We start from the raw sequence: 16,594 nt of genomic DNA on the forward strand, positions 1-16,594 counted from the left end.
GTAGAGTGGCCAGACGGAAGCCACACTTTAGTAAAAGGCACATGGCAGCCCACCTGGAGTTTGCCAAAAGGCACCTGAAGGACTCTCAGACCACGAGAAACAAAATTCTCTGGTCTGATGAGACAAAGATTGAACTCTTTGGTGTGAATGCCAGGCGTCACGTTTGGAGGAAACCAGGCACCGCTCATCACCAGGCCAATACCATCCCTACAGTGAAGCATGGTGGTGGCAGCATCATGCTGTGGGGATGATTTTCAGCGGCAGGAACTGGGAGACTAGTCAGGATAAAGGGAAAGATGACTGCAGCAATGTACAGAGACATCCTGGATGAAAACCTGCTCCAGAGCGCTCTTGACATCAGACTGGGGCGACGTTTCATCTTTCAGCAGGACAACGACCCTAAGCACACAGCCAAGATATCAAAGGAGTGGCTTCAGGACAACTCTGTGAATGTCCTTGAGTGGCCCAGCCAGAGCCCAGACTTGAATCCGATTGAACATCTCTGGAGAGATCTTAAAATGGCTGTGCACAAACGCTTTCCATCCAACCTGATGGAGCTTGAGAGGTGCTCCAAAAAGGAATGGGCGAAACTGGCAAGTATAGGTGTGCCAAGCTTGTGGCATCATATTCAAAAAGACTTGAGGCTGTAATTGCTGTCAAAGGTGCATCGACAAATTATTGAGCAAAGGCTGTGAATACTTATGTACATGTGATTTCTCAGTTTTTTTAATTTTAATAAATTTGCAAAAACCTCAAGTAAACTTTTTTCACGTTGTCATTATGGGGTGTTGTGTGTAGAATTCTGAGGAAAAAAAATGAATTGAATCAATTTTGGAATAAGGCTGTAACATAACAAAATGTGGAAAAAGTGATGCGCTGTGAATACTTTCTGGATGCACTGTATATATTTAAATTCTGTTTGTTTACAAGTATTTACAGAAGCACAGATTTATACTGAATTTTGCTTTTCATAGTTACCTGATGACAGTATTCACACTGATAAGGCTTTTCTCCACTATGAGTTCTTTTATGCCTCTCCATGTGGTATTTTTGTATGAACCTCATACCACATTCATCACAGCGAAATGGTTTCTCACCTAGAAACAGAAATAAAGAATATGCTTCTTTTGAAGATTTTAATCACAAACAGAGGCCCAATAACTTTCAACAAATAAAAAAACTTATTTAAATTATATATGCACAATAGAATGGGTTAATGTATGAGGACTTACTCAGTATCTACAATATCTAGAAAGGTACTACTTCATGCTAGCAAAATGTTAAAAACACATTTAAATGCATTTTCCCCATGTACTTCAGATAATAAGCAATTGAAATATTGCCAATCTACATCAGATATGAAAAAGGCAAAAACTGGTTTTAAATGGTATCATTAACAGATTGCATGGTGTTAAAAAAATAGTATAAATACATGTGCTAAAAGTTGTAAGCAATTTAGAATAAAGTTGAAACCAAGATAGATGCACAATTTGCTCCTATTTTTGAGTTTAAGCAGGATCACAAATCACATAACTTGGGCATTACATTTATGCACAGATATGAAATGAGGCTGGCTTGCACATGAAGCTCTCCAACCAATGGCTCCAAGTGGCAGTAAAAGACCTGAGAAATCCATTAAACACACCAAAAGAAAAATTCACACTAAAGTAGAGTGTGCATGCAAATTCCAATATTTCAGCTTTTGACATTTGGTTCCTTTTTATTGTACAATATCAGCATGTTTTTCCAATGGTTTATACATTTGTCAGGAAACTTTTTAACCGTGTCCCTTTCAATACCATAACCTGGATAGCACAAGTAAATTATATTTTACTAGTAATGTGTAAGCCATATTTTGATAAGAACCATTTCACAGCAGCAGAGAAGTCATTGACATTCATTCCTGTGTGAGTACACTGAACACACATTAGCTATCAGAGGGTGAAGGGGTAAGAGACTGAAATCCAGTATTCGGAGCCAGAATGGACAAGGCTTTGGCCTACTCCTTTTGAAAGTTGCACAGGGATCTTTTACAATGACAGAGTCAGGATCTTGGGTTATGTTTTTTTTTTTAATAAAACAGTACAGTGTCTCCATCACTGCACTGAGGCTTTGGGATCCACACATAGACTGCAGGGTAAGTGACTCCTGATGGCCTCACCAATACCTCTTCTAGTAGCAACCCAATCTTCTCCTAGATGGTATCCAATTCAAGTACTGGCTAGCCCCAAACATGCTTAGCTTCAGGCGGACTACCTATCCTGAAGTGCAAGTGGTAGGATTGCTGGCCATATCAAGTCATATTGTTGCTTGATGACTAAATACAACATTTTTCAATTATCAACACCACCAGTTTTTCTAAAAACATTTTAATATAAACTGCTCAAAAAATTAAAGGAACACTTTGAAAACACATCAGATCTCAATGGGAAAAAGAAATCCTCCTGGATATCTATACTGATATAGACTGGGTAATATGTTAGGAACGAAAGGATGCCACATCGTTTGATGGAAATGAAAATGATCAACCTACAGAGCCCTGAATTCAAAGACGCCCCAAAAATCAGAGTGAAAAAATTATGTGGCAGGCTAGTCCATTTTGCCAAAATTTAATTGCAGCAACTCAAAATTGTACGCAGCACTTTGTATGGCCCCTGTGTTCTTGTATACATGCCTGACAACATCGGTGCATGCTTCTAATGAGATGACAGATGGTGTTGTGGGGGATCTCCTCCCAGATCTGGACCAGGGCATCACTGAGCTCCTGGACAGTCTGAGGTGCAACCTGGTGGCATTGGATGGACCAAAACATAATGTCCCAGAGGTGTTCTATTGGATTTAGGTCAGGAAAGTGTGGTGGCCAGTCAATGGTATCAATTCCTTCATCCTCCAGGAACTGCCTGCATACTCTCACCACATGAGGCCAGGAATTGTCGTGCACCAGGAGCCACTGTACCAGCATAGGGTCTGACAATGGGTCCAAGGATTTCATCCTGATACCTAATGGCAGCCAAGGTGCCTTTGTCAAGCCTGTAGCGGTCTGTGTGACCCTCCATGGATATGCCTCCCCAGACAATCATTAACCCACCACCAAACTGCTCATGCTGAATGATGTTACAGGCAGCATAATGTTCTCCATGGCTTCTCCAGACCCTTTCACTTCTGTCACGTGCTCAGGGTGAACCTGCTCTCATCTGTAAAAAGCACAGGGCACCAGTGGTGCATCTGCCAATTCTGGTATTCTATGGCGAATGCCAATCGAGCTGCATGCTGCTGGGCAGTGAGCTCAGGGCCCATTAGAGGACATGGGGCCCTTGGGTCACCCTCATGAAGTCTTTCTGGTTGTTTGGTCAGAGACATTCACACCAGTGGCCTGCTGGAGGTCATTTTGTAGGGCTCTGGCAGTGCTCATCCTGTTCCTCCTTGCCCAAAGGAGCAGATACTGGTCCTGCTGATGGGTTATGGACCTTCTATGGCCCTCTCCAGCTCTCCTAGAGTAACTGCTTGTCTCCTAGAATCTCCTCCATGCCCTTGAGACTGTGCAGGGAGACACAGCAAACCTTCTGGCAATGACACGTATTGATGTGCCATCCTGGAGAAGTTGGACTACCTGTGCAACCTCTGTAGGGTCCAGGTATCGCCTCATGCTACCAGTAGTGACACTGACTGTAGCCAAATGCAAAACTAGTGAAGAAACAGTCAGAAAAGATGAGGAGGGAAAAATGTCAGTGGCCTCCACCTGTTAAACCATTCCTGTTTTGGGGTCATCTCATTGTTGCCCCTCTAGTGCATCTGTTGTTAATTTCATTAACACCACAGCAGCTGAAACTGATTAACAACCCCCTCTGCTACTTAACTGAACAGATTAATATCCCATAAGTTTCATTGACTTTATGCTATACTCTGATTAAAAAGTGTTCCTTTAATTCTTTTGAGCAGTATATAATCAAGGAGCAGAAATGTTTAAGGCCAAAAAGCCTTTGTGACAGAAAAACATCTTGTGGAGGACTGCCGGCTTCTCATGCCGGTCCTCACCCACAGGCTGCCAGGAGGAGCTCTCCCGACAGCAGGATAGTGCCCCGAGGTGCAGCAGGGCACTATCCTGCTGTAGTATTTATACACAGCCCTGCTGGATACCTTGAGGACCACCAGGAGTCGCTGGGGGCTTATGGGGGAGTACATCACAGTCACGTGACGGGAAGGAACGACGTGCTCCCAGGTTGAAGTAAAGGCCTGATTGCCCTGACCTGGAAGGAATAAGGAACTGTGGACTGTTGGGACAGGAACACCTCCGGGTCAGGGGCTATAAAAGGATGATGGCTTAGTCCAGACACTGAGCTGAGCTGGGAGGTAGAGGAGGAAGTGTCTGGGCGAGGAGGAGAGTTGATGGTGATTTATTATGAGTTTATGAGTAGTGTGGAAGGTGCTTGGTGCACTGTGAAAAATAATAAAGAGTCTTGGACTTTTATCCGGTGTCTGGAGTTGTACCTGAGGGTTCAAGGGAGCACTAGCGCCCCCTACTGCCACAATCTTTAGTAGCCTTTTACAGCACACACGAGAGATGGCGATTTATTTTAACTCCAGGTTACAGAGGTCAAACACATCAAGGTAAATGAAAAGACGACAAAGATGATGGTTGGAGGAAAAGGGCATGAAAGAGGTCGGCTGTGTGTTAAAACCACTCCAGTACACAATTTGTGGGAAGTGGTGTGCAGGTAAGTCTAAAGGTTAAAAGCCTAACCCGTGTTTGTTGAAAGTATGCAAGAGGGGTGTAGAAAATTTGATATTGGCAATTGAGCCGTTTTATATAAAGTCGGGAAGTTTTGCTAATTAAATGACACAATGTGTCAAGTTATAGCAGTAACAGGAAGGTGAGAGGTATGTGAAAAGAAACTCCGGAAGCACTCTGCCATTCTAAATAAGTCTGTTCGGCACTGATGGGCAAAGTTTACTAATGCTGTGTAAGGAGCACTATGCTCTAGAGTGAGACATTACCAATGAAAGCATACTTTCAAACTATGATTATGAGGCTTTTTATAAACCATTAGAGGGGTCTTCTGTGGAAGCTCGCACAGAAAACCATTTTAACATTTAGTGCCTTCTTATGACTTAGTCACAATAATATTCTGACCAGTCCGAATTCAACTTAAACTTGTCAGAATTTGACAAATCCATAATGTATTTGAGATATCTGTAATGTACTTTTTGATATTTATAAGAATGTTTGAGATATCTGTAATGTACTTCATGGTGTTTATAAGACTTTTCTATTGAATTCTACAGAGATTTAAATTTGAGGACTAATTATATTCAGATTATTTGATAATCAAATAAAATTACATTCTGACTTGTACAGGTTGATAATCCCTAATCCAATATACCAAAATCTGAAATACTGCAGAATCCAGAACTTTGAGTGCCAACATGATGCCACAAATGGAAAATTCAATACAAAAATGTTTGCTTCAATTTGAGCATGAAAATAAGAATGTGACAAAAAAAATGGACGTGAATAAGTTATGTGCAGATTAGAGCCTGATTGATTAATAACATGGCAGATGTGAGCAGCCAATAATGGGTCTTAATAACTTAATGGGGCATTGGCAGAAGTGATGCCAATAAGGTGTCAACATTTTGAGTGACTGAGTTTGTCAAAATGCACATGATTTGGTGCACACACAAAAAGTGGAGGTAAGTGTACTTGAGAAAAAAATCCTAATTTCACACAGCAGGAAAGCCTTATTTGTTCTTGGCGAATAAATATACATTGTGTACATATCCTACGCAATGCCAGTGTCAAAAGATTGTTCTTCTAAGCTTAACTCGAGTCTATTTCACTGTAGCCAGCAAATGTTCAGTGGTTTGTCTTTTCTTTACACGATAGTAAACCTACTCTTCCATTTCAAAAGCAGTTATGCCACAGATAAACAATTACTTGACTATATACTTTAAAAATAAAAAAGACTGGTTTTGTAAAAAAACAGTGAATGGACTGCATAAATGAGTGCATCTGCCCTTCTTATTTTTGTCAAAACTGAAAAATGTTTCAAGTACAGCACCTCATCTTTAGCTGATAATCATCTTTAATGGTGAATTTACAATATGTTACAGTAGATGTATGTTATCATTAAAAACTTATAAAAGGCAGCTTTTCAAATTATGTATTACTCTGTGGATCTACATACTATTTAAAACATGGACGGTAGGCAGCTTCATTTGGGGTGGGGGTAGAGCTGGAAATTTTTAACCATTTGTGTTTCACTTTTGTGAAGCATAAGACAGGATTTCTCTACCAATAAATAAATACCATATTAATTAACAGGATTATCTAGGGCTGTCAAATTATACAAAATTAAGGTTTGAATACTCATTAAAAATAAGTAAATATTTAAACATATTTAAACGTAGGTTGAAAGTCCTAAATGACATTACATGTATGTATTTAACATGGATTTGAATGCTTCATAATTACCAATAAATTTGCTTTTTTGTGCTTGAAAACCACTGCCCAATTCTGACAAGACATTTTGATTGTTTTAGTCTTAACGACTAAATTGCATTTTAGTTTTAGTCAATTATTGTTAGTTTTAGTCGAGAAAAAGTAAATTGTAGTCGAGATAAAGGAAATCTGTTTTAGTCAACTAAATGTAAATTAGCCAAACAGTCCAAATCAGATGGATATCTTGTTTAACATACATGTACAGAATATACTGTACCTCTAAAACTACAGGGCAAGTCAAAATTATGTTAACTCTAATGGTAGTGCCATGTCTATAGCTATATATAATTTTTGTGGACAATTTATGTACCACATATGGTATATGTGTTGAACATGACGGCAAACAGGTTGAGACCTTCCTGTAAATCATGTTTCCGCCATTAAAATGTTAACATAATTTTTAATCACCCTGTATTATACGAACATATACACTAAATGAGCCAAAACCACAAGTAGTGATTATTGAACATAAAATGAAGAGTAGGCCATTAACCTGCCTTAGATACGTGGCTATAAGATTTTACCAAAAAAGACTGGACCACGCAACACACATCTGATCTTTTTCGCAGAAAACGACAAGGTCTTTTTCTAAAAAAAAAACAACCTTCCAGCAAATAAGATTTAAACCATTTTTAACTTAGAAAATGTATCTTTCAAACAGCAAAAAGCTATGGCAGTAAATCTTTCTTCGCTTTCAAAAACTGTGACAGTGAGAACACTGTAACAGCTTTAAACACTAAAGATAACAGTAGGTTTAAAACAGTGGTATACTGTATCCCTCCAGTAGTTACCCAACTGTCACTTAAGTTAACTAGTATTGGCATTCATAAATATCAAAATACAATGTAGGACTTGAATTTTAATGTGTGATAGTCATAGAGATCGCCCTAGTATAACAATAAATAGGGTGCTGTTATCTGGGGGACTGGGGGTAATTTCAGTATAGGGTTTATAAAGAATTAGATCATCATGGACCAACTAATTTACCTGACCATGTGCACATTTTAAATGTATTCTGTGATATTTTCTCTCCAGGAACTGAAAAATACAGCTTAAATTACAAAAACTAAAAATTCAAACATTATTATGTGTAGTTTTGAATGGAGAATTCCAAAATAATTCAGGATACTTATATTTAAACAAACCATTAAAAGCTACTTTTAAAATCTGGCCTTTCAGAGAATCACTCTGTTAGGTGTGCAATAATGCTATTGTTAGCTTGCTTGTTAAAAAAAACTTACTGAAGAGTAAAATTTAATGGACGAGTACTATGTTTTACATGAATCTCAATATTTTTTATATTGCTGTGCTGTTTCCAAAGTGTCTGCCATGAGTGATCAGACCGAGTTATTGCTTAGCCTTTGTGCAAATCCAGCATTACAAATGTTGCCTGTAGTCAGTAAATCATAACTGAGAGACTGCATTACATTCACTATTGTACCATTCTAATACTGTATTTGACATAAGTGCTTTTACTATGTTCTTCACATTTTAGGGGTTATGCTCAAAAACATTAGTTTGTCCTCAAAAACCAAACAAATATCACAATTTTAGTTTTTGCAGATTCATATTAATTAATGAACAAATGCTGTTTTGCCATACTATACATTATGTGTTAACTGGGAGATGTGTTTCAAACAATTTAAGTACTGAAATCCTAAATACATTTTATGTTAGTTTTAACAAATGGAGAAGCTCATTTTTTCTATGATGTAGACAGGCAAAACAGACACTTTGTTTGAAACTTTCCTTGATTTTTAATTGCTACGACTACTGTTGTCACGGCTACTGTGCCTTAAGTGGATGTGAGTGATGTGGCTTCACCCGGAACCCTGAACTGTATCCACCAATTACAATATGGATGGGTACACGGATAAATGCGTATATGTGCTCATTACAATCAAAGAATGAATGCAAAGCTGCTGTTCCTTTATCAGGAATGTGTAGGACGCTGTATTAAAAGCTATTAATCAGCACCGTCATTTAATCTGCTGTAACAAATGCGTAGCACTACAAGCTAAACAGTTACAACTCACATCTGAGGCTTAGTGCATGTGATTACACACTCCAAGCTGCCCAAATCTGTTTCTTAAATAACCCATAAAGGGATAAAACTGGCAATAACAAAATCCTGTGTATGTCTGTGTGCTGCCTTTTTTCTTTTTCATTAATAAGCACATTTTCCACAATTACGGGCTGAAATCCTCAAACACTGAAGTATCAGTTCTTGTGACAGACCTACTAGCAGCACACCTAAAATAAACCGACATACCTGATGCATTAGTATTAGCACGGTGAATTAGGTTCAGGTCTGTGGCGTTCTTTCCCGTGAGCTTCTTTCCACATGGCTTACACCAAGTTTTATTTTTATCAACGTTGTAATTGTTGGTCAATATTTCTGAATGCTTTCTTCGCCAAAATAACAGGGGGGCGGAGCAGGACTCTGGCTGACGTGATGATGTCCTGATGGTGTCCAAACTAGTGTTATCCAATTACAAGCGTGTATACAAGTTTTTAAATTTGCACTGCATGAATGCTCCCTTATCTGTTAGCAGACCACATCATGTGTAATAAGAGATGTGCAAAGAGCTTTGTTTATTTTTCGTCAACAATGATTTTAAAAGTATTAGTCTTAGTTTTTCATTATTAAAGCCACATTTTTTTTTTTTTTTTAACTTTTCATTCCATTTTCATCACACAAAAAATGTCAAGTATTTTTCGTCTTAGATTTTATCAACAAAATTAACACTGCTGCCCATCACCAAAATGGGATTTTCTGTGCATGGAAAGGAACATGACCGAAGCGGACATTTCACATACCTTTTGCTGGAATTAAAGTATTAATTTGACCACGTTACTCATATTAGCTGCTCTTTACAATAATTGAGTTTTACCGTTTTATTTATTGTTTTGTAAGCAGTACAGAATTAAATATAGTATTTTTCACAATTATAAGAATTATCTTATTTACTGTCGATACTCATATATAATTTAAAAAATTTATGCCTTAAAATTCATTCAAAAACACAAAGTCGACTTATCCACGGGGCAACACTAATTTCATTAAATTCTTTAAACTGTGAAATACCGCACTTGAATTTGAGCATTAGCTTTTGCAGGTTTTGGATAACAAACATACCATTAGCCGCCAGTAGATGGCGGTAACCAGAAACATACAGTATTTCGGATCATAAGGTGCACCGGATTTTAAAGCGCAATATCAATGAATGGGTCTCGATCCCGCTGTCATAAGTATCTTCGTTTGTTACATACGAAATAAACGGATTGGTACCGGAGGTGTGCGGTCGAATCGCTGAATAATACCCTTCACAAAACAGTTCAGGCTTTATAGCGACCGAGTCCACATGTTCTCGGAGTTCGGTCCACGCCGTCTGTACGAAAGGGTTACAATGGCGCTAACGTTCGCGTCCGACAATCCCATCCTCGACACTTTTCTCCCAGTTTACTAGTGGAAAACGGTGGGACATAGTTTCCTCTTGCGTAGGCGATGTCCTAAAGGGGTTGGTGCTAATTGCGGTGGCTTTGGAAAACTCTGCTTCCAGGTCAGCGTCTACCCCTAGTTTTGTCGCCATTCATAGTTTCCTAGTTACACACTCCACCGAGGGAATGCACCAATTTTCTTTCAGTTTTACAAGCTTCATGTCACTCACTAGTGCTGGCAGGAATAATCCCGGACAAGCCCCCAGTGTTACCTTTCCTGCCTGTCTCCGGACCGTGGTCGGGTGACGCAGGGAGCTTCTCCTTCTTCGTGTCCAGTGGTGTGAAGCACCAGGGCCAGAGCAACGTGCTCTGGGGTAAAACCCTGTCCCTGAGTTCCCTTCTCCTAATTTACAGGAGGGAGTGACAAACAAGGCTTGACTGCTCAATGGTTGACTTTATTATCTCCTTTTTAAGGTGCCTGTTTTAGCTTAACAGAGACCAAAAACACAAGAGCCCCACCACGCCGTCCACAAACAAACACTCATTCCCAAAACTCCACCCCCCAAAACCACATCCCACATTCAGTATAATTGGGATGTCAGGCTGCTATTTTAAGCTCTGATCCCAACAAGAGTCAGACTTTGAAGGATTTGAAGAAGACACTTAGGGCCACTTTATTATATGCGAGGGATTTGAATATGAATTTAATTATATTCTAACTGTAAGTAAATGAATAAAAATGTTTTTGGAGTTTTAATTTTGGCTTACTAAAATTCTTCAAAGATTAAAATGTTGAAAGTCTGGGCCCAGGTACATTGGGTATAATTATGAAATTCAAAGAATTTGATAGGCTGTCATGGTTTACCCTCGACTTATACGCGGGTCATAACAAATTTCATAATTTTCAGCTTAAACAATACACTCGACTTATCTGCGAGGTCGACTAATAGGCGAGTATCTACGGTAATTATATTAATATAGTTTAATTCAGTGATTTTTCTGAATAATTAACTTTTTTGTACATTGTTACAATAATAACGTATGCATATTTTGTTATGAAATATAAAACATTAAATATTTTGTACTTGACATTTTTTGAGGTGAGGGGCTATTTCTTGGTCACTAATATTCATTCAGTAATAACATAAATCAGACTCTTGTTATTAGAACAGTTATCACTGGCAAAATTCCCAGATTTTTTGGGCTCTACTGCAGATTCAAAATTGATTTTTTCAGAGCAGTAGGTTTTCCTTTTCGGGTGGGAGTTTGGGGGGCTGATTTTCTCCCATAAAACTTGTGCTGGGTTTTCTGTTTTTGTCAGCTTGTACAATTACAGGTGCCATCTAACATTTACTATTGTCCAGTCCATTCCATCAGAATCTTTTTTATGTCCTTTCTCCAAAAAAATATGAGATTAAAAACTTTTTTTGACCACTGTTACAAACTACACAGGGTAAAGTAAGAAAATGCTCACACACACTCCAGGAAATGCAACAAAAAATTTTTTTTTTTTTAAACAAAGTAATGGATTAGGATTAATGATTGATACTTGACATTTATATAAAAGTCATCTGAGGTGAATAAACAACAGTATATTTATTATTTCAGTTTAATTTTAAATTTCCATACATAAAGTTTGCATTATAAAGTGTAATATGTATATATTTAAGAAATTAAATTGAATGCTGTTCATTGTACAGTTTTGAAGTTGCATTCTTCCTAACATAATATTAGCTTTGTCACCAGTCTAAGTAAAAATACTAGTGTACGTGTGAAGAGAAAGAGATAAACCTGAATAAATAGGCTGTGAAATTTAGTTTTTATGGAGCAGACTGCAAATCTAAGATAGAAACCATATATACTACCTTTGCTTACTTACTTTGGGACCATAAGGAAATCCCTACAACCAAACAGTTAAAATAGGTAAGGTTCAGAACGGTTCTTAAAGAAATGCATATTTAACATATGACGCACTTTGGAAAGCAGTGACCATAAAAAGCATCACAAAAAGCAAACAATTGTTAATTGAGAAAAACCCTTCACAATCACATAAAGATAAAAAAAGGTTTGGTCACCAACATCACACTAAAATAATAAAAAAATAATAACACTGCACAACAATATTTTTGAAAAGTCTTGCTTCCTGAAGTTTTTGCTGATTGCGACGGGTACCTACTAGGTATGCACAAATATGGTTTTGGTTTTACTGCATCATGAAGGAACTCAGACGTTTATATGTTTACTAACAATAACATATTTAGTCACGTTTATGTTTCGCCTAAGCTATTAAATTCAACAGAATTAAAAGTGTTTTGCTCCTGATTTTCTTTTGTATTCAATGTCTGGTGCATCATGTTGCAGTGTCCAATAGTAATCAGCAAGCATCGACATATTCCAGTTGCCCTGGTATCGTTTCTCCATCATAGCACTGTCCTGGTGAAACCTTTCATCGTGTTTGTCACTGACCGCACCGAGATTTGCAGGGAAGAAGTAAGTCCAAGTGTGAGTGCAGGAAATGAATCTTGAGTGACATGTTGCATTTGATTGTCTTGTATGCTTTGAGAAGTTTGTTTACCAGCTGAATGTAGTTTGGGGATCTGTAAGTGCCTAGAAAATTGTCAACGTCGTCTTTGAAGGCTTTCCAGGCAATTCTTTCCGGCCCAACTAACAGTTCTTCAAACCGTTGTCACTCATAACATGTCTGATCTGGGGACCAACAGAAATGCCCTCTTTGATCTCGGCGTCAGTTATTCTTGGGAACATCTGTCTTAAATAACGGAAACCTTCACCTTCCTTGTTCAGTACTTTAACGCAATTCTTCATAAGTCCCAGTTTTATGTGAAGATGAGGCAAAAATAAATTTGCAGGGTGGACAAGCGATTCATGTGCCACATTTTTCTCTGCTGGAACTAACTTTTCATGGAATGGCCAGTTCTGTCGAGAACAGAGCGACTCTTTGGCACGGCTGTCCCATTCACAGATGAAACAACAGTACTTTGTATAGCCAAGACTGACAGCACGTTGCACAGCAAATGTGAGGCGCCCATTCCTTGTCTTGATCACCAATAATGCAGCCGAAATACAGATAAGCTTTCTTCACAAGAGCAGTCATCCAACGTCTCTGAGGCACAAGTGTATATTCACCACAGATATAGCAGAATGTATCGTGGCTGTTACGACATTTACGAGACATATCGCCCGACAGCAAAACGTCTATAGCATCAAGCTTACTTACTGTTGTATTGCTACAGATACTATACTTTACTATACTGATACTATAAATACATACTGACTATCTATATAAACCAAATGAGCAGGATCGGTGTATGCAAGCCACCTTTATAGTATGCTGAGATAGCATCAAGCTCGTTCAGACCTGCCCAGGATGTCAACTTTCACAGAACAGCTTCTAACCTGGCCTGATTCCATACCTGGACATGCCCAGGCTGCACAAACTGTTGTTGATAACTCACTTATGGGAGCAAAAATGTTTGGATACAAATATAAGAAAATATCATGGCAAAACTGAAACTGTACGTGATGGGTAAATTTTTACATGATATTCCTGATCAGCACCCAAAAACCTATAAGAAACACCCAACAGTGTTCAAGAAGCAAAAACTTTGTTGTGCAGTGTAATCAAATCAGAGTAAGCTTCACTTTGTAATACAAAGGTGACTTGACACAATCTCGTGTTAAAGTACATTTTCTTCATAAAAACTCTTTAAAACTGTTATACAGTTTTCTTTAGTAATGATATACATAAGGAAACCTATATTATAGTGTTTCACAGTTTCATTAAAACCATCTGCATGTACAGTTAACCCCTAAAATCAGTCCTACAGAGGTAGATAATACAATTTGACAACATTCATAGCTATATACCATCACCATTGGCAATATAAACAAAAGAGGATAGGTTTGTCACTGAGCATGGCTGAAGCTACAAACAAAAGACTAGAGGAAGTTTATTCAACTTATGCAAAAGGGTGAGTGGTCTTTCTAAATTTCACCAACTAAAGGGAGGGGCTGCAATATAGACCCTCTGTATAATCTCATCAAATATAATTCTGGGTTATGAAATTATTGGTTATACTTTATTTTACACATATTGATTAATACTGATGTTAAAATCTCTTTACAATATTAGGGTTTAACAGCTCTACTTCCTAAAACCATATGCTATTTTTAACATATTCAGAGGGGTGTATGATCTTAGGCTTGTGGTCAACTGCAAAATTCATACTGGCTCCTATTAGATTTTAATTTTAGAATTGCTTTACTGCAGTATGTTTTGAAATTCCCATTTCAACTCGTGCAAAAGGTTCTTACAGTTTAAATTTGAAATATTCCTAGAAAGGTTGGTGGGAACCACGTGCTACAGAGATTCCATATTTGCATGCAAGTCAAATACTATTCTTTATTTCCTGAAAAAGGGCATCAACAAGCTTCTAGAAGTAACAATTTCACTGCTTAGTTAAGCAGAAAGATCTATCTATTAATGTCTAAAAAACTCTTACATTAAACATTATTATTCCATAACTATGCCTGAAAAAAGAAAGCTGAAAAGGGTGACCATAATTCTTAATAAATTAAATCCTGTTATCTGAGCCACATCCTTATAAATTCTCACCCTACCAGTATGAATCTTTTCATGTCTTTGCAGAAGGTACTTCTGGATGAAACGCATATCACACTGGCTGCACTGAAATGGCTTCTCACCTAAACAAAGAAAACAGGTTAATTATTTTTTTGTTTAGATTATCATAAAAATTATTTATATATATATATATACAGTCATGTGAAAACATTAGGACACCCTTTGAAAGCATGTGGTTTTTTGTAACATTTTTAATAAATGGTTATTTCATCTCCGTTTCAACAATACAGAGAGATTAAAGTAATCCAACTAAACAAAGAAAACTGAAGAAAAGTCTTTTCAAGATCTTCTGTAAATGTCATTCTACAAAAATGCCTATTCTAACTGAGGAAAAAGATAGGACACCCTTGCCCCTAATAGCGAGTGTTACCTCCTTTGGCTGAAATAACTGCAGTGAGACGGTTCTTGTAGCCATCTACCAGTCTTCGACATCGGTCTGAGGAAATTTTACCCCACTCCTCAATGCAGAACTTTTTCAGCTGTGAGATGTTTGAGGGTTTCTTGCACGCAGCCCTTTTCAAGTCACCCACAGCATCTCAATGGGATTCAAATCTGGACTTTGACTTGGCCATTCCAGGACTCTCCATTTCTTCTTTTCAGCCAATCTTTGGTTGATTTACTAGTATGTTTTGGGTCATTGTCATGTTGCATGGTCCAGTTCCGCTTCAGCTTTAATTTTCTAACTGATGGTCTCACATGTTCTTCAAGCACCTTCTGATACACAGTAGAATTCATCGTGGATTCTATGATGGTGAGCTGACCAGGTCCTGCTGCAGCAAAGCAGCCCCAAACCATGACACTTCCACCTCCATGCTTCACAGTTGGTATGAGGTTCTTTTCTTGGAATGCTGTGTTTGGTTTACGCCAAACATGTCCTCTGCTGTTGTGTCCAAATAATTCAATTTTGGACTCATCTGTCCAAAGAACATTATTCCAGAAGTCCTGGTCTTTGTCAACTTTATCTCTGGCAAATGTCAGTCTGGCCTCGATGTTTCTCTTGGAAAGCAAAGGTTTCCTCCTTGCACACCTCCCATGCAAGTTAAACTTGTACAGTCTCTTTCTGATTGTAGAGGCATGTACTTCTACATCAACAGTAGCCAGAGCCTGCTGTAGTTCTCGAGATGACACTTTAGGGTTTTGGAGACCTCTTTTAGCATCTTGCGGTCTGCTCTTGGGGTGAACTTGCTGGGGCGACCAGTCCTGGGCATGTTGGCAGTTGTTTTGAAAGCCCTCCACTTGTAGACTATCTTCCGGACAGTGGAATGGCTGATTTCAAAATCTTTTGAGATCTTTTAAATCCCTTCCCAGACTCATAGGCTGCTACAATCTTTTCTGAAGTCCTCTGACAGCTCTTTTGTTCTCACCATGGTGCTCACTCTCACTTCAACAGTCAGGAGCACACCAAACTAAATGTCTGAGGTTTAAATAGGGCAAGCCTCATTCAACATGCAGAGTAACGATCTACTAATTATGTGCACCTGGTGTGATATACCTGTGTGAGATCTGAGCCAATTTAAGAGGGAATACATGTGAGGGTGTCCTATCTTTTCCTCAGTTAGAATAGGCATTTTTGTAGAATGACATTTACAGAAGATCTTGAAAAGACTTTTCTTCAGTTTTCTTTGTTTAGTTGGATTACTTTAATCTCTCTGTATTGTTGAAACGGAGATGAAATAACCATTTATTAAAAATGTTACAAAAACCACATGCTTTCAAAGGGTGTCCTAATGTTTTCACATGACTGTATATATATATATATATATATATATATATATATATATATATATATACACATACATACACACACATAGCATCCGGAAAGTATTCACAGCGCATCACTTTTTCCACATTTTGTTATGTTACAGCCTTATTCCAAAACGGATTAAATTCATTTTTCCCTCAGAATTCTACACACAACACCCCATAATGACAACGTGAAAAAAGTTTGAGGTTTTTACAAATTTATTAAAAATAAAAAAAACTGAGAAATCACA

The 16,594-nt window shown here is 38.0% G+C and overlaps 1 protein-coding gene across 3 annotated transcripts in view; it reads right to left on the bottom strand.

Annotated features, from left to right (window-relative positions):
• znf148 (zinc finger protein 148) overlaps nucleotides 1–16,594 on the bottom strand; it is a 45,205-nt gene that overhangs the window by 5,585 nt on the left and 23,026 nt on the right. For all 3 annotated transcript variants that reach the window (XM_039755371.1, XM_039755372.1, XM_039755373.1), the window contains 2 exons: nucleotides 14,579–14,662; nucleotides 979–1,097 (listed from right to left, as the gene is read on the bottom strand). In XM_039755371.1, coding sequence (XP_039611305.1) covers nucleotides 979–1,097; nucleotides 14,579–14,662 — 203 coding nt within the window. The remainder of the gene's footprint in view (nucleotides 1–978; nucleotides 1,098–14,578; nucleotides 14,663–16,594) is intronic.

Source organism: Polypterus senegalus, chromosome 6 (assembly GCF_016835505.1).
Source record: "Polypterus senegalus isolate Bchr_013 chromosome 6, ASM1683550v1, whole genome shotgun sequence".
In the NCBI taxonomy this organism is placed as follows: domain Eukaryota; kingdom Metazoa; phylum Chordata; class Cladistia; order Polypteriformes; family Polypteridae; genus Polypterus; species Polypterus senegalus.